Here is a 20077-nt window from a genome sequence, read left to right on the forward strand (position 1 = left end):
TACTGTAATAAAAAATTAAAATGCAAATCTCAGCCAAACACTCCTTCCCCTTGCTGTGAGCATTTCTCAAATCATACATTTGGAACTATTACATGTGACTTGCTCATCGCTAAATAAAAGGTACTACACACAGAGAAAATTTTCACAATAGAAAGAAGAAATTTATGTGAAATTTGTTTAAATGTAATAATTGAAGAACTAGACACTGCAAAATTTACTTAATTATGGTAAATGACTAGAAATTCATTTTCATAATTTTTCAATATTTACTTATATTCCAAATTTATCTAATTCTGCCAGGGTTATGATATACAAAACAAATATTTATTCATAAATTATTGCTTTTTAAACTAAAATAATATTTTTCCATGGAAAATTCTTTTCAAAATTTATTTTACGATGTTGTGGGTATTTTAACACTTGATTAAGGTTTTAAAGGAGGTCGTATGAAAGTTAACATTTCTTTTTGGTTTTTTTTTTCTTTCACTGATTTTTTTTTCCTCATATACCGTAGCTTGGATAAGATTTCCTATTCTTCGCTCCTCCTGATCAATTTCCCCACAGAATCTGGATCCATTCCCTTTTTGTCTCTTTGTACCACCATTGTCTTAGCATATTTGGCAGACAGGACACCTTTGTAAATTAAAGGATGTTTGTGTTTCTCTTTTGGTAGCCTACAGAGTAACTTCCTGTACCAAGGATGATAAGACATAGAGATGAAGGTTCTATGTAGGACTTCTCCTTGCTCATTGAATTTTATAGGTGTTGTCTTTGGTAACGGAGCCTTGGTTCAGAAAATCCTATAGCACTGGCAACAGACTGGGTTGTTTGGGGGACATCCAAAGGATCCCTTTTACCAGCCACTCAATTAGCTGAAACTTGATCCCAAGCCTGGAAGCTTCACTTGGATATATTAGATGTACAGTTGGACTCCCCAATTATTTGGTGAGTTTATTTAGATTGCCTTGATACATGTATATAATTAGAAAGCAACTATATTAGGCTTAATTTTAGCTGTTTCTCCCCCATATTCTCTCCCTGATCTCCCTCTCTATACTCTCCACATAATTTTCTCTTCCCAGTCTCCCCATCTATCCACAACTACCCGATTTCTCTTTTCTATCAAGATCTATCTGTAATCTCTAGTCCCTTACTCTATTCCTAACCTCTGTGGGTCTCCAAATTGTAGCTTAATGTAAACCATTAAAATCTGCACATAAGCAAATAATTAGCATATTTGTTTCAGGGTCTGGGTTATATCAATCAGGACAAGTTTTTCTAGTTCTATGGATTTACCTGTGAATTTTAGAACAATTATTTTAGCAGCTGAGTAATACTTTATTGTGTAAACAGAGCACATTTTTATTCTCTTTTTCTCTTCTATTCTTCTCTCACACATTACAACCTGACTTCATTTCCCCTCTTTCCACTCCTCCCAGTTCTCTTACTCATAGCTTCCCTCTTCCCCAGATCCATTCCTACTCTGTTTTCCTTCAGAAAAAAAGAGCAGGCATAGCAAGTTACAATAACACAAGTGTAAACAAATCAAGACTGGATGAGGAAAGGGCAAACAAAAGAGTCAGATACATACCTCAGTCCCACCGGTAGAAGTCCCTCAAGATCACCCAGTTATATAACAATAGCTTCTATGCAGAGGACCTAGCTCAGATCTGTACTGGATCTGTGACTGTCCTTTAAATCTCCGTGAACTCCTATGAGCCATGATTGCTTGATTCTGTGGGCTGTGTTCTCATGGTATTGTAAAGCCCTCTGGCCCCTACAATTCTTCCTCCCCCGTTTTTGTGGAAATCTCCTACATCTGCTTGATGTTTGACTATGGTCTCAACATCTGCTGCTGTCAGTTGTTGGATAAAAATTTGGGTAGGTACTGATCTATGAGTATACCAGAATAAGATTAGTGATCATTTCATTGTTCCAGTTTTGCTTGGTTTCAACCTATGTCCCTTGACTGTGCAGCCTCTGGTTCCTGGCCTTTCATGCTGTATCAGGATAGGCTTTCTCCATTGTGGTGCTGTTAAAGTTGCGCCAGTCACTGGTTGGCCACTCCCACAAGTTCTATAACACCAGTACCACAGCACATGTCACAGACCGGTCAGGTTGTCCATCGAAGGTTCTGTGACTGGGTTGTTGTTCCAGTCCCACTGCTGGAAGCCTTGCCTGGTTATAAAATATGGCTGCTTCAGATTCCATATCCCCCAAACTAGGAGTGTTCAGTAGGGTAACTCTCAGATTTTATCTAGGAGTCTTCACTAAGGTCACTCTCATTGATTCCAGAGAGCGTTCACTGCACTAAGTTTCCACATCATCCCCCGAAAGGCCTCCAATTCCAGTCCACGTCTGCAGTCCTGTCTCATAGAATAGATTTTGTGGGTAGACTTGGAGAGGGTAGGGGTAGGAATAGAAAAGGTGAGACACCACATTTTCACCATCCATTATTCTGTTGAAGGGCATCTAGGCTGTTTGCAATTTCCTGCCATTATTAATAAAGCAGCAGTGAAGATGATCAAGGCAGTGTCCTGAGAGGATGAAATATTCTTTGGAAATATGAGATCTTGAGATGAACCAATTCTCATATTCCTAAGGAACTGCCAAACTTGCTCCTATATTGGCTGTTTATTTACAGTCTGCAACCAATAAAGATTGAGTGTTCCCTTTATTCCAAATCCTTGACTGCATGAGCTGTCACTTGTTTTATTGATCCTAGTCATTGCGAGGGAGGTAATCATTTTTAAATACTCTAAGTAATAAATTGTTAAAATAAGTTTGAGTTTTCTTTCTACCCATGTGTTCATAACATTGAAAACAAACTTCTGTAACAGCATTCCAATTTAATTCATAAATGAAAGTTTTTATTCTATAGGAAGCATATTCTAAAAAGTTATTTCTAAATCTTATTATTAAATATTGATCTGGGTAGGATATTGTCTTCTCATTTCTAAACAGTGCGAGAGAGTTATAAGATTGAAACCAGTGAGCAAAAGGTGCTTTTTAACTTTTAATTTGTAAATATTTGATAATATACAAAATGAATAGCATTACAATTTCAAATGTATATTCAAAGCTGAAAACATCAATTACAGAGAAATATTAAATTATGGGTAAAGAGACTGAAACTCATGGTTCTTCACAGCAGCTCAAACACTATTTACAAGGTATTTCCAACACCCTCTTCTGATTTCCATGGCCTCTGCAAACATGAAATATACTTACATCAATACAGGGAAACAAACAAACAAATAATAAATAAATAAATTTAAAGAAAACCCCACAACACAGTTAAGTAAAATAAATGAAAATCAATCGTAAATAATAAGATATTTTTAAACATATTACTTTTAGTGTAAAGAAACAAATGTCTATGCAGTCACATGAGTAATTTATTCTCACTAGCTTTAAGGAGTATTATAAAAAATAGAAACTTATTTTAAAACATTATCTTTATGTGAATATTTTATAAATTTTTATATTCTGTGTCTTAAATATTCCAGAACAATGCCCTGTACTCCTCACCTTTTTGATAATTGGGAGGAACTGAGCAGTTTTCAGATAGCAAAATTGATTTTAGGAGAAGTTAGTATACCATTAGTTCATAAATCACTAGTTGTGTCTTTAAAATATTTTTGGTATTTATCTTCTGTGCACTATGTAAGCAAAATGTATTTTAGCCACTTGAGTTAGCAAGTGTTGCATATCGTCTATCAATGTTTATTTTGCCAATGATCTTCCTTTTCTGTTTTTCTCAATGTTCTATAATCCACGAAACTACATTTTTATATAAGCAAGCAGTACCTTCTGAACCTTCTTTATTGGTCTGCACTGATCCAGCAAAAGTCGAATCAGTTTATATGCCTCAGCATTTTAAAATAAAAACCACTAAGCCTCAACCCACTACGACAATTTAAAGTAGTACAGAATTGTGATTAGAGTGCGCAGATCTGAGAAAGGGATAGGTAAAACTATAGTCTCTTCTAATAATCACTGAGGGAGATGTAATAAACAGGAGGATATAATAAGATTATTTTATTTATAAAGCTAAAAATTCGTCCCCATAAATGGAGAGATGGTTCAGCAGTTAAGAGCACTGACTGCTCTTCCTTGGGGCCCCATTTTTCCCACCACTCACATGTCTAGGAACTTGTAACTCCAGTTCCAGGGAATCATGTGCCCTCTTCTGATCTCTGTGGTTACCGAGCAAACACATAAACACTTATACACATAAAGTAACCAATTTTTTCCCTTGTATTGCTTTATTTTATGTGTATTTTTCAATATTTCTGAGACAGGATTTAATCTTATTTCCTGGCTTTCTCTGTCCAATGAATAATTTATTGTAAGGATAATTCCTGGGTTTTTTTTTTATTATTTTGTTCAATGAAGTTAACATCTATTTATGCAATTAAAATTCTTCTGTACAGATCACATCATGAATTTCTCCCAGTTTTCAGGGCTCCCGCTTTCCTTAGCTAGTGGCTTTATTTCCCCATTCTTGATGGGAAGGTGCAGCACATCATGAACAGTTTTCTCCTCCACTAGCTCATTCTTCCACACAGCCACAGTTGACCGTGCGGTTTCTCTATGCAGTACTTATTGTTTTCTCAATTGTCTCATTTTAGGAATTATTTTTACGATGTTTTTTTTATTTACTGCCCGTCTTTATGTTTTAAATTATCGTTGTTTCTCCATACATAGCCCTGTTTGTCCTGGAAAGCATGATGAAGACCACACTGACCTGCCTCTGCCTCCATGTGCTGGGATTAAAGGTGTGAGCCATTGTGAGCACCTTAATCTTTCTTTTCAAATAACATAGTGTTAGCATTGACCCGGGCAGTTTGAGACTTTTCCAGAATCTCTCTTTGCATGGTGTCCTCCTTCTGGTCCTGCCACTTCACTGTAGTTAGAAGTTCCTAAAAACTAGGGACATTTGGCTCCATTGTCCATCAGCCACGAAGTCTCTACTTCTTTTTTTTCTGGCTCATTCCCCATATTTCCCTCATGCAGTTTAATCAAATCTCTAGGATATTATGCTTCATTGAATTAAACTAACCACAGTCACAAGAAATTAACCAAAACTTAACATAGGTGTTTCTTTAAGTATGCCTGCATGGTTTCACCTAAAATGCTTAGTCCATGCTGCAAGCTGATGTACCTTTTATCAATGCCAATGCACATATGACCCTGAAGTTTCACATACAAATATTTGCTTGCTAATTTTATTATAGTTATTCATTCAGTGCCCTTACAGTTTATTTATAACTTTTAATATGTCATAATTTCATCTGCTGACTTCTTCAAAACTTCAAATTCTTATTCTATAAGAATGTTTTACAATTATTTATCTTGTTAAAGTTAAATATTTCCAATGCAAATTATTTCTTCAAAATATACCAAGTTTTACATGATAATTATAGTTTCAGGTATGCTCCACATAATATAATGAAATCAGAAGTCAAGTAAATTGAGTGTTGTAAGATTTCATTCATTCAACTTAAAATCAATGTTATTAAGTAAACTCTAAGATTTCTACTATTTATGCTTGCTTTCTTGAAGTATAACTGTCAAGATTTCATACATTTATATAATGTAACATGATAGCTTCATGTATGTGTATGTGTGGGGTGTGTGTGTGTGAGTGTGTGTAGTAAGGAAGCCGCTTGCTGATTCCCAACCCCTCAGCCCAAAAATAATCACGCAGAAACTGTATTATTTAAATCACTGCTTGGCTCATTAGCTCTAGCTTCTTATTTGCTAACTCTTATATATAAATCTAACCCATTTCATTAATCTGTGTATCACCACATGGCTGTGCCTTACCAGCTAAATTTTCAGCATCTGTCTCCAGTGGGACTACATGGCTTCTCTCTAAGGTCACCTCATTTTTCCCAGCATTCAGTTTATTTTTTCCACCTACCTTAGTTCTGTCTTATCAACAGGCCAAGGCAGTTTCTTTATTCACCAATGGAATTCACAGCATATAGAGGGAAATCCCACATCAAACACACACACACACACACACACACACACACACACACACACACAAATAGGAAAAGATTGCCATAATCCAGTTGACTAACATATACTTTATTTTACACTTCTTTCATTGCAAGAACATTTCAGACCTATGTAGAAGAGTTCAAGAATATAATATAATTAATTGTAGTTGCCATGCTCAGTGACAAATTCCAGGAACAGAAGAAAAAATGATATGAAAACCTCATTTACACGTGGAAACAAAGAGTAAGCTCTCAAAAACAGAAAGCAGAAAAGTGATTGCAAGAGAAGCAGGTGTGGAGGATGATATTGATTATACTTCTTTTGACTTATTAAACTTTTTTCTTTTTTTAAAAAATAGCCCCACTGGCATTTAAGCATGCTCAAATCTCTTCAACCTTTGATAATCTTACTTAAAGCAAACATATTTTGACTCTCTACTAGCCTGATCTCTTCTTCACTATCAGGCTTTGAATTTATTTTCCTCTAATGGCTACTAGCATTCTTTTCCCGAATCCTTCCTAACCCACTTTAAGGTGATTTGGAGGAGCTTCATTGTCCTCAGTTAGTCAAGAACCCCTCTAGTGTCAAGTCAAAGGAATGTAGGTATTTGGGGTTGTTAGGTTTTTAGTGAAATCAGCACAGACATTCACTGTCTTACAGAATATGCTCTTGCTTCAATCTCTGAAATATTGAAGTTCTCAAAATATTCTTACATCATTTTTGTTCATTTTTTATGACTTATTTGATAGAAACCTTGACCATAGGACTTTTTTATTCTCTATAAAATATATCTTATGTGTCTACTCTTTTATCATGTTTAGCAGCGATAACTAAAGTGACACTTTTAGTTCACACTCTTGTACCAAACTTCAGATTGGCACAACAAATCCTACATATGCTAAAAGGCATCTCCAACTTACCACTTTTGATGATTTTGTCCCCACATTTTACCCTTTTTTAATTCTTCCCCCCTTTGTTAATGTCATGTTTTAATCAGAAAACTCGTTCATTCACTCTCACCTCCTTATGTTTTGCTGACGTTATGATGTATTTTTGTGAATATTTTCCCCTCTTCAACATTGCTTCCTATGGAAAAATTCTTCCCTGCTGATGCTATATGATCATTAACAATGCATCACACCCACATTCAGGATCCATTTTCCACACTGTAGCCTAGGGAGTTCTTCAAAACTAGTAGTTCATTTTATTGTCCCTCTCCTGTCAACTTCTTGCTTATTTCCTTTTTCCTTCTCCTAGCATTATGAACAATGCTTATTCTGTTCCTCCATGCTAACTAATTGTGATGTGTCTATTTTTATTAGTGTCAACTCTTATACCTAGAAAATAAAAGTAAATTGATAAATACATTTTAAAGAAGAAAATGTCTTGAACCTATGACTATTACATTGCATTGAGGAAAGATCAACTTCAATGCTGAGGAGGGCTTAATAAAAGATAATTCCAGTAAGGAAAGAGAAGCCAAGTCTGTTGAAACATAATTTGAGTTTAGACCCCAGACGAGTTTTGAGGGGTATGGCCATTTATAAGACTTAATAAAGAGTGGAATTGTAACAGTAGGTTCTTAGTTATTCTTCTTATTAAAAAGCAATAGTCTTTCTCTTAACTTCTTGATTGAGGCATTTTCAGACTTAAAACCACCAACTAAAGTAAGGCTCTTTCCAAACCATAAAGAAGGGAAGATAGGATAGAGACACTTTCTTCCCTGGTGAGTTACACTTTAGGAAGATTATATGCCCAAGCTCTGGAAATATCACTCCTCAGTTTCAAATTGCTTAGAAGTTTTGGAGATTTGCATTTCAGAGACGAAGGGGGATTTGTATATATCAGACATTTGTATTTCTACATTTTCTAAAATAAATAATGTAAGGAATGTAAAGAATACCACCATGTTTGAGGTCCTCTCAACTGTGTAGTGACTTAGGAAGAAGTTAGGATCTCGGACCTGTAGCATAAAAGAACATGTGAAAATTAGAAAGACAGGCTACTTTGACAACTCATTTTACCACGATTCTCTACAGCAATGTCTGACTTTTGATGTTCTTTCACATACTTATTCATGCCAACATTATGTCTGGATTTTGTATGATAATTCTACACATTAATTGGTGCCAGTACCTTGTCTGACTTTCGGTGTACTTAGTTGAGCCCACACATCTATTTCAGTACACAGAAGCCATCATACTTGCTGAAAGTTACTTAATCTAGAACATTCTTATTCTCATTGTGTAATACTGACTCATCTTTAGTTCATTTATTCTCATCCAGAACAAGGTTTTCTTTTTATAAACTATTAATTTTATTCCATTTAAAGTCAAATCTCTTGTCTACCTTCAACATTTCACTTCAGATGTTAAATTTGGAAATGAATTTTAAATTATTTTTCTCAATTTTTTTATTTAGCTCTACACTTCTTTAGAAAGTTTATGTCACTTCTTTTTCAGCTTTTGTATGTCTTTCCTCAGAGGTATACTCATTCATGACTAATTCTATTTAGCAGTATTTACAGATTTTAGAAATGATTATTTCTAGTTCTGGGAGCCACCTCATTGTCACAAAGCTGCAAGTTTTACTGTAGGGGTCTATAATGCATGTACCTGGAAAATATATTATACATGTGTCATTAGGTGAAGTGAGTATAGTATAATGATTGAGAATATATACCTGTAGATAAAACAAGCCCAAGTTTTATTTCTGTTTTTAGAAATGTGCTTTAAAAAATTATTAACATCTCCATGCTTTTTTTTCATTTTTAAGACAGGGATCATAATACCTATCTAATATAATTCTAACAAAAATGAATTGATTTAGTATAGTAAATAATTAGCAGTTATTGATTAAAATATGAAACATATTTTTGTTACTTATTATCATTATCACTATAAATCTGGAAGTGTTTTGCTTCACGGAAATGGAAATAAATACTGAACAATAAACACTGCTGGAGGAATCACTCTCCCAAAACTCAAGTTATGTTGCAGAGCTATAGAAAATAGGGATTCAGGACACTGCAACAAAAACAGGGCCATTGATCAATAGAACAGAATTGAGGACCCTCGTACAAATGCCCACACTTTTAGTCACCTCATTTTTAGATCAAGAGGATAACAATACCCAATGAGGACAAGACCGTATCTTAAGCAAACAGAGCTGTATAAGTGGATAACCTACATACAGAAGAATGAAACTTGACCCTTATATTTTACTCTGAATTAACTCAACTCAAAGTGTATGGTAGAGCTCAACATAATTCTTGGTTCCCCAAATTTGATAGAGGATAAAAAAGGGAATAGGTTTGAATTCATTGGTACAAGAAAGGACTTTCTCAGCAGTGTCCCAGTAGCACAGGAATTAAGACCAAAACTTAATAATCATATACCAATGAAATTAAAAAAGGGTTTGTACAGCAAAGGATTCTATCATTTGAGTGAAGATGCACCCTGCTCAATGAGTGGGGGAACGGAGAATTTTGCCAGCTATACAACTGACAAAGAGTTAATATCTAATAAATATTGAACTCAAAAAGTAAACCTCAATAAAACAAACATCTATATTGTGGTAAATGGAGAATTATCAACAAGTGAAATAAAAGCAACAAAGAAACACTTGTAGACATTTTCAATATCCTTAGCTGTGGGATTAATACAAATCAAAAGTAATTTGAGATATTGTCTCTCCTCAGTCAGAATTGCTAAGACCCCCAAACCAAATGAGAGAACATATGCTTGTATAGATGTGGAGAAAGGAAAACATGTATTCACTGATAATAGAATTACAAACTGGTCCAGTTACTATGAAAGTCCACATGAAGGTTTTTCAAAAAGCTAAAAATATATTTCACTCCTACTGTTAGAATTGTTAAGAGGGGAGATGGATAATCAGGGAGGCTGTTCTTTACCCATGGTAGCTGTCTTCAGCGTGTGTCTTCTGGATTCAGTTAATGCCCTAGCTCATGCCTTCCCAGAGAACAAATTTAGGTCTTTTGCAGGTAAAATGCATCAGTCACTGGCTCTGAAACTTTATCGGATCAAAGTAGAATTACGGTGCATAGTAATTTGAGAGTAATGTATAATTAACCAATCTCCAGAGTGTACCCTGAGTGCTGTGGAGGGTTCTAAATCAGTTCAGTAAAATCCACTTACATTTATATTTTCATTATGCTGTGCTTTGCTTCCTCCTGTTCACAGTGCTAGACCATGTCTACATAACACTTAATATAACTTGCCTCATTTTTTAAAATCAAGGGAAATCCCATAAAGTATCCCATACACATTAGTCACATTTCATCTTCAGAATAATGCTATGAGTCTGTGTGGTAGTGTAAAAGAAAATGCCCCCCCCAAAGGAAGTGACACTATTTGAAGGCTTGGCCTTGTTAGACTATGCTGGTCCTGTTGAAGAAAGTATGTTACTGTGGAGGCGGTCTTTGAGGTCTCACATATGCTCAAGCCACACCCAGTGAGAGAGTTTCTCTTGTTGTTGCCTGCAAAATGTAAAATTCTCAGATCCTTCTCCAGCAACATGTCTACCTGTATGCCACCAGGTCCCGTGATGATGATAATGGAGTAAACACCTGAACTGTAAGTCACCCAATTAAATACTTCCCTTCAAAAAGTTGCCATGGCCATGGTGTCTCTTCACAGATATAGAAACACTAAGACAGCCTGAAAGTAAAACTCACATAAAAAAATGTATGTTTTCATTATGTAAGCTGAAAGTGGAAGAGATTAAGCAACATCATATTAACTAACAAAATAGAACTAGTACTCATTACATCACACCAATAGTGTGTTTTATGAGTTTCTATTTAAGTTACTTAAAGTAACCAATTATTCAAGAATGTCCCTAATAATAGCAGTAGAAGCAGCTTCATATTCAGCATAAGAGTTTGAATGAAATCCCTTTCAAGTAGTCTGGAAGTCTCCTTTAAATGCTAGATTTAAGTAAAACTCATGTCCTTTTCTTGTTTCTAAACCAACAACACCATGACCATCACTAAAAATAATAGAAGTACTAGAATCATCAAAAGATGTTCAGAATTAATCATTCTTTATATATTTTTAAGGGAAAGTACAAGTTGATGAACTTCATAGGTTATAATTTTCCAAATCTAGCTTGATTCATATGAAATTGCTGGGGAAGATCATATAAGGAAGAAATGATAGAAAAGGCAGGTTATAGATAACCATGAATCAGAAAACAGCCATCCTTAAAATTTTAATACGTCCTCTTCCTTGTGTCTTATATTGATATAGAATGTCCTAGAAGAGCTGAGCAATTTTCAAACACACACATACATATGCTCCCATACACATACACAAATAGATAAAAACACAGACACTTACATTAAACTACAAAGGTAGTAATGACTTTAACCCATAACTCCAATGTGGTTTTCTGCATAGCATTTTATATTTAGAATAGGAATATTTAAGGATACATAAAACATTATAATCACTAAAGAAGACACGTAAAGAGATTCCAAAGAAATATCATTAAATGTTGGACTTCCTGTAATCTGTGTCTAGTTGTGAATAAAAGATATCCATGATTCTTCAAATTTGAATTTTACATTTATTGTAAGAATTAAAATAGTTAAAGTGATCTTTCTTTGTCTTTTGAAAGAATAGAAAAATATGTGGAGCATGAGACATGGTTCAGTGGTTAAGAGCTTAAACTCTTCTTCTAGCAGACCTGGATTTGATTCCCAGCACCCTCATAGTGACTTACAACCACCTGTAACTCCTGTCCCAAGGAATCTGATGTCTTTTTCTGATATTAAGGCACTGCACATATGTGCACAGTATACATGCTGGTAAAACATCCATACATGTAAAAGTAAATTAGTTAATTAAAGTTATTTTAAAGAATAATAGAAGTTAACGTTTTGCTTGACAGGAAGAAACAGGAATAGCTATACTAAACTCTATACAACAGATGTTGAAAACAAGTGAAAGATCTTAGATGACAATAGGAAATTATTAGCTTTAATAGAAACCTTAGAAAGTGCTCAGAGAAGGGAAAAAAACAGCATCAAAAATATTTCAGTATTTTAAATGAAGAAATACTTCATAAAATAGTAGGTTTTTTTCTTCCAATTAAAGGTTAGAAGAATTTTGATAGTGGTCTAAAGACAGTGTGGTGTTGAATCTTTTGGAACTAGAACTAAAGGTGGTTATCAGCCACCATACAAGTACTGGGAATCAAACCCAGGCCCTCTAAAAAAGCAAAGTGTTCTAAACTACTGAGCCATCTTTTTATATCTTTTTTTTTGTATCTTTGTTTGATTTTTTTTTTTTTTTGAGACAGGACTTCGCTGTAGCTTTGGAGCCTGTCCTGGCACTTGCTCTGTAGACAAGTCTGACCTTGAACTCATAGTGATCTGCTGTCTTCTGCCTCCTGAGTGCTGAAATTAAAGGCCTGCCTCCTCTTTATTCTTCCTAGAAATTACTTAGTCTATGTTCAGACACCAAACCTACACTTATGATTATATAGGTTATTTTTCATGCTTTCAGTCAGATTCACAAATCAAAACTGATGCCAATTTTATTTCTTTATACAAACTTACTTCCATCTGCAGATGAGCTCTAATTTTTATTTTATTCAGATTTAAATGTCAAACAAAATATTAGAAAAAAGTTTTCAAGAGGGAAAGGAAGCAAACTGTGCTCCTGAACTCTTGATTCTGATAGTTTTTAGGGGAACAAATACATTTGAGCTCACTATTGACTTCATGAACTCAAACAAAATTTCAGCATAATCTTAAATACTTTTTTTATTTCCTGCTTTTAACCCCACAAAGTTGTACTTTTTCTTGAAAATAAAAGTGTGAAGTCTATTCTTCTTGTTTCCACATGGTCAGTGTTTTCTTGCCACTCCTATGTAGGTGTTACATAAAGCTGGGAGCTTGCAGGTAAGAACAGCAGGCAAGAAACTGGTTAGTATTTATTCTCTTCCAAGGCCTCTAAACAAAACTCATTTCTTTCCTTTAAAATGAAATTCTAGTAGAACTCCATTGAGATTTTGCAGTTGCTCATAAATCTATTTAATTGAGTGATCCAAGGGTTTCTAGTAAGCAATCTGGAACTACAGATTTCTACTTGTCTTTGTGTAGACTCTGGGGGCATCTGTGGGAACTGTATTTTGTATAAGTGGAAATACCGCTATTTTTATTTGTAATTTCCTTATAGGCAATACATTTTCCCCATCTCTTCAACTATATCTTTATATCCTAGGAAATTGATTTGATGTCAATTTGGTGATAGACTCACCAAATTGGTGAAATACAACAAAAATCACTGTTGTGTGACAGTGTCAATCTGTGTGTAATATTTGTCATTTCTTAATTTGATATTAAACAACATAAAATATACCCACAGAAAAGTTGAGTACATTGCAATCAGGAGAGTCTCTAGTAAGTTTGGTTGCATTCCTAATTTCTATTGTTTTATACAACTTACTAGTTTGAATTTTTAAACTGAGATACTTCAAATATATTTGTTAAATTGTCATTCACCCAGAAATGTGATGAATTACTAGATACATGTTGTATAAATCTTGAGTTTTCGTAAATGAGACAAGTATAGAATGGTCTGTGAAAAACTGTGTATTCTATTTTGTCTAAATGTTGTAAGACTCTGTAGAACTAAAATATTTTGTTAAACTTACGTTATTTTCCTCCAGAAATCAAAAATCTCAACGTATGACAAAATGTGGGCGTTTATGAGCAGCAGGAGACAGTCTGTGCTTGTCAAAAGCAATGAAGAAGGGATCCAGCGAGTCCTCACCTCTGATTATGCTTTCCTAATGGAGTCAACAACTATCGAGTTCGTTACCCAGCGTAACTGTAACCTCACACAGATTGGCGGCCTTATAGACTCCAAGGGTTATGGCGTTGGCACTCCCATGGGTATGTTACTAGGCGGCCCCTATGCTTTTTTTTTTCACTTATCTGTGTTGTTGTTTCAAGAGGGAAAGCAAAGACTCTTACAGTTCACAGAAAAATCTTTACCTACTACATCTTAACAATGGTATTTATATTTCTGAGAAAAAGTTAAAAGTTTTGATAAATCAAGGAGCTGGAGAAGAAAAAAAGAATATGATCAAAATATATTGTATGAGTATTTTCACAAGTTGGATATTGCTTCCAACTGAACATGTCAAAAGAAAAATTAATTTATATCAGATATCTGGCAGATAATTTGTTTTGCCTAGGTTGGAACATTTTCAACATGTTCATCTTATAAATATTCAATTCTCAAACTTTATTGTTATTATTATTTTGATTTTTTTGAGAAATGATCTCAAATGATCATACACTTAATGTGTATGATATTGAGATTTCAGATTTACAGGTCACCCTCTTACCTCAGTCTCCCCAAATGAACAAATGAGGGATATTATAAATACAGATGTAAATCAAAATTCATCGTACTTGGCTTCAAACTTTTCTTTTTTAGTTTTATAAATGAATTAAAATTGATAATTTTGTTTTGTTTCGAATTTGAAGCTTATAACTTTATTAAAGTTAACTAAACAAGAAAGCTATGTTTCTGTTTACAAATATTCTTTCCACCAGAAAGAATCAGAGCATAACAACTAACAGAGACATAGCTATGGCATTCGGTACCAAGCACTAACTGCCTCTAACGTTTCTCCAGTTATATGTGTTAAAATTAGTTCTAGCCACAATAATAAAGTGAAATAAATATAATTTAAGATGATATTATATTTCATACTTGTATTTCTAACCACTTCTGTGGCTGAATGGAGGATTGTTTGAGTCAGGCCTGGATAGTCTGCAAGATACTACATCAAAATGAGAACGATAATGATAATTAAAATACCGATAAACCTTTCCAGGAAAATGCAAAGGGAATTTTATGTTGTGTGCGCCAATATTTACAAATTTATATCTTCTTATTACTTAAATAAATAATTGCATTAAAGGATCTATCATACCTTAGATGTACCTGTAGTGGGCAGAAATGAGGATTCCTAAAATAGGCTCATGTCTTAATGTTTAGAGCCTATAATTGGATATCTTAGACAAAATTACTCTGGAGATGTAATTAAATTCAAGTTATTGAAATGGAAAAATTAGCCTGCTTAATCACATTGGTTTAAATATAATCCTACTGCTATTAGGATAGGCAGATGGGGTCTGCAACTGTGGCAGGAATATAAAAGAAAAGAGGGAAACGGGGCAGAGAAGGGAAAAGGAAACAGACAGGACACTGAGATAAAGAATGACATGCTGGTGTTACTTCATTTTATCATATAATGTATTTGTGTGTTTGTTTCTCTTTCATTTAATGCAAGTGAGTTCTTAACTTCAGCGGGTTCAATCTTATTTAAAATCAAGATTTATCAAAATTCTTTCCAAGTCAAACACATCAGGAATGAACTTCAATTCTCTCATAACCTTCATCAGGGAAGTTTGATATACAAACAGGCAACTCACAGTTACCCCTTTTTATTTTATTTATTTAATCTTTAGGTTGTTTTATAGTATTTATTGAGCTATATATTTTTGTCTGCTTTCCTCTCTTAGTCTCCCATCCACTTCTATCCTCTACCATGGGCCCCATGCTCCTAATTTACTCAGGAGATCTTGTCTTTTTCTACTTCCCATGTAGATTAGATCCTTGTATGTCTCTCTTACGGTCTTCATTGTTGTCTAGGTTCTCTGGGATTGTGATTTGGAGGCTGATTTTTCTTTGCCTTATGTCTAAAAGCCACTTATGAGTGAGTATATATGATATGTGTCTTTCTGGATCAGAATTACCTCACTCAATATGATGTTTTCTAGATCCATTCATTTGCCTGCAATTTTCAAGATGTCATTATTTTTTCTGCTGTGTAGTACTCCATTGTGTAAATGGACCACATTTTCCTTATCCATTCTTCAATTGAGTGACATTTAGGTTGTCTCCAGGTTCTGACTTTCACAAACAATGCTGTTGTGGACATAGTTGACCACATGTCCTTGTGGTACGATTGGGCATCCTTTGGATATATACCCAAAAGTGATATTGCTGGTTCTTGAGGTAGATTGTTTCCTAATTTTCTGAGAAATTGCAATACTGATATCCAAAGGGACTGTACCACTTTGCAGTCCTACAAGCAATGGAGGAATGTTCCCTTTACCCCATATCCTATCCAGCATAAGTTGTCATCAGCATTTGTGATCTTGGCCATTCTTATAGGTGTAAGACAGAATCTCAGAGTTGTTTTGATTTCCATTTCTCTGAGGACTAAGAATGTTGAACATTTTTTTGAGTGTCTTTCAGCCATTTTAGATTCCTCTGTTGGGAGTTCTCTGTTTAGGTCTGTATCCTCTTCCCCCTGTTATTGAATTATTTGTTTTATACGGTGACCAATTCCTTGAGTTCTTTGTATATTTTGGAGATCGGCCTTCTGTTTGATATGGGATTGGTGAAGATCTTTCCCCATTCTGTAGGCTGCCATTTTGTCTTGTTGACCCTGCCCTTTGCTTTTCCAAAGCTTCTCTGTTCTGTAATTTAATCTTTTCTTTGACCGATGAGTCTATTTCCTCTATTGTATCTTCAGCGCATGCATCTGTTTCTTGTATTCTGCTGTTTTTGCTTGCATTTGTGATTCCTTATCATTTTCTCTTAATTTCCATTTCTAGAATTTCCTAGGTTTGTGTTCCCTTTATTGTCTCTATTTTTAGTTTTCATGTCTTGAATCATTTTCTTCATCTGTTTTATTGCTTTTTCTTTAAGGAATTTGTTCATTTCTTCCAATTTTATATTTGTCTTTTCCTCAATTTCTTTTTCCTTCTTTCTTTTTTTGTTGTTGTTTTTGTTTTTAGGGACAGGGTTTTTCTGTAGCTCTGGAGCCTGTTCTGGAACTAGCTTTTAATCCCAGTACTTGAGAGGCAGAGGCAGACGGATCTCTGTGAGTTCGAGACCATCCTGGTCTACAAGAGCTACTTTCTCAATTTCTTTAAAAGAATGTTTATTTCTTCTTTAAGGGCCTCCAACATTTTCATAAAATGATTTTTGGCTTTCTTTTTTCTGTTTCATCTATATTTTGTTGTTCCAGTTTTGCTGTTGTCGGGACACTAGTTTTTATTGGTGTCGTGTTGCTCTTTGTGGTGTTGAGTGTGTTCTCACCATATCTAGCCACCTTTTCCTCTGATTGGTGTAGTTGGGACTGTGTCACTGGTGATCAATCTTACAGGTTCCAGTGAATATAAGGCTCAGATGGTTTCTCCTCGTGGTGCAGTCAGGTCCATGGTTCCAGTCACCCAGGAAGTTACTCGGTGTTCCTGGAGGTTGCTCAGCATTCCCAGGGTCATTCTGCAATACTGGGGGTTGTTTGGGTCTGCTCCCATTGAGGTTGCTTGCTTGGGCCTGGTCTGGCAGAGATCGCTGGCTCAGGCCTTTTCTAATGGAGGTCATTAATCCATGCACCCTGTCCTGCAGAGCTCTCTGACTTAGACCTGTTCCCTCAGTGGTGGCTTCCCTGCACCTGCTTCTGTGGAGGTAGTTACCTCTGGCCCGCTTCATCGAAGGTCACTGGTCCAAGCTTTTTCTTGTGGAGGTCTCTGGCTCAGGCCTGCTTTCTCAGAGGTCTCTGGCTCAGGTCTGCTCCCTTAGCGTTTACTCCCTTCATAGTTAGCTCTTAGACATTTGGCTCTGTGGGAAAATATCCCAGGTAGGAATTTATGACTTCCTATTTCACACCTTGGAAAAAGTATGGTTTCATAAATTATTTTTACTTGTTTCATTATTAATAAACACACAACTATGCTTGAATAAAATAACCTTTTATTTAGAACCATATCCACAATTCTGAACTAGGTAACATTTGGTTCCTTATCATAAACAATCACTCTAAAGACTATTATTATTATATTTACTCAGTGTAAAATCTTATTTACCCATAAGCTAACAGAAGAAAAATTGAAAGGAATACATTAAGGTGTGAAATAATGATACATTAGACTTTTTCTCTTTTTCCCAGAAAGTTAGAGATAAATCCAGGGAAAGGAATATAATGTAATGAAGGCTTTGGTTTTGGAAAATTTAGAGCACCTACAGGAATTCCCTAAAATCTGACTTTATAACTTTAGCAACTGATACCTTCAATGACAACATTGAATTCTAGTGTAATCAGAGGAAGGAATTTTCATTTATTTATTTATTTTTTTACTTTCATTCAATTTTTTTTTCTTTAGACATTGTCTTTTGGTTATTTATGTCTGGGAAGTAAATTAATGAATAAAGTAGCATAATTGTTATTGACATTAGAAATCTTAAACAACTCTGAGAAATGAGACTGTGCCTGCCCCTGAATTTTCGCGTGTGTGTGTGGTTTAAAGAGATGGTAGTCTGCCAGGCTCCTCCTCCATGCTTCATATGTGACTTCCTGTTCCATCCATCACTCTTATTGTGATGATAACTGCCTAAAGTGTGCTGTGAACATGCTGTGTGGCTCAGAGAGAAGCTATTTAATTAGGGCAGCTCTGTTTACACAAATACCTTAGTAGAGACATGCAGGCAAATGCTAAATAATCACAAGCTGGTTTAATTAAGTGTGTGGTGGTGTTAAATCCCTTTCACAGTTTCCCTGATAGCAGCAATATTATTCTAATGTGACATTTACTGGGTAGTAGAACTTGGAAGCTGTTTATGTTTTTACACCTAATATGTTGACTGAATTTCCTAGTTCACTTGAAATAATATTTTAGAAAAGCTCTGGGAGTGGTAAAAATCAAAAGGCAAATCACAGCAGTTTCCTTAAGGAATGTTTAGCACATGCAAGCAGCTGTAATCTTTCCTCTAAATACACCATAGGTGATAATGTGCTTAGAAATGGAGGGAGCATTTCTCTTTAATGGAACTTTTTGCTCTGTACTAGAAGCTTTCTTATTTCTCATTTTGAAAGATTGAGTGCATATTACACTTTGAGGACCAGACTTGCCATCTGATAGAAATGCAGTTTTTAGAGAAAAAAAAAAAGCTCCACTAGAGTTAGTTAGCATTTTTATGTTTTGCTTTTATCCAATTTGGTTTGGTAGAAATACTGTAAACAGACTGGAAGGTCTCATTACTATTACTTTTATAGCAATGGGCTAATGGCACGTTCCTTCCCTTCGCAATTTTCCTCACAACTTTCACCATCACAGGTGAGGCCCTGGGAAGAACATGTGGAGAACTGTGCTTATGGCTCTGCACATCATTTTGTCAATGATATCAGGAGTTCCTGTGATCTAGGAGATACCCTTTTACATGCAAAGTTAATAAAGCTGTAAATTCTAAATAATTATTGAAGAAATACTTCACAATTAATAGTATTTCAGTGAATGCTGAACGAGATGTGAAAACAAGATAAACATAAAAAACACAGGACCATGCTCACCTGAGGGAGCTGAAAACTTCCACTAATCTTTCTTGACTCAGAATAAACCCAGATTTATGATTTCAATTCTAATAAAGAATTACAAGATTAGTTTGAATGGAGTAGACATGTGGTTTAATAAAGGAATTCTAATATATGTTTCAAATCTGCTTACAAATTATTTTGGTCAGATTCTGCCCACTTTTCTCAGCCTCCCTCCATCCTGCAGCATTATGTTCTTTTTCTCTTAAAAAACAAAGAAAGAAAGACACACACTAAATATTTTGTGTTAGCCGCCTGCATTTGAACATCCAGTATGCGTTGTCACTGTAGTGGAAGAAATCTGATTTTCCCTCTTTCAAGAGCTTTAAATTGCAAATAGCTATTTGGTGAGAGGTATAATAGGGATTTGTACCCATTTTCCTTTCTCTGTGTTGTGGTTTTGCCTGGACTTAACTAAAGGAGGTCTTGCACATACTGTCACATATAGAATTAAAAATGAGAGTAAAAAAGAAGGAAAGATGTGCTTGGAGGAAAGTAAGATGTTCCAGAAGCCAAAGGTGTGAACTTATCTGAGTTGACAATTCATTCTTTTTTTTTTTTACTTAATAATTATTCTTGTATAGAGTTATTTTTTTAATTTATAAAAATTTCCACTCCCTTCCCTCCTCCCAAT

The 20077-nt window shown here is 34.9% G+C and overlaps 1 protein-coding gene across 4 annotated transcripts in view; it reads left to right on the plus strand.

Annotated features, from left to right (window-relative positions):
* The window catches only part of Grik2 (glutamate ionotropic receptor kainate type subunit 2), a 625308-nt gene that overhangs the window by 567573 nt on the left and 37658 nt on the right, over positions 1-20077 (plus strand). For all 4 annotated transcript variants that reach the window (XM_048449039.3, XM_048449041.3, XM_048449040.3 and 1 more), the window contains exon 15: positions 13714-13939. In XM_048449039.3, coding sequence (XP_048304996.2) covers positions 13714-13939 — 226 coding nt within the window. The remainder of the gene's footprint in view (positions 1-13713; positions 13940-20077) is intronic.

Source organism: Myodes glareolus, chromosome 1, assembly GCF_982192425.1.
Source record: "Myodes glareolus chromosome 1, mMyoGla1.1, whole genome shotgun sequence".
Taxonomy (NCBI): Eukaryota; Metazoa; Chordata; class Mammalia; order Rodentia; family Cricetidae; genus Myodes; species Myodes glareolus.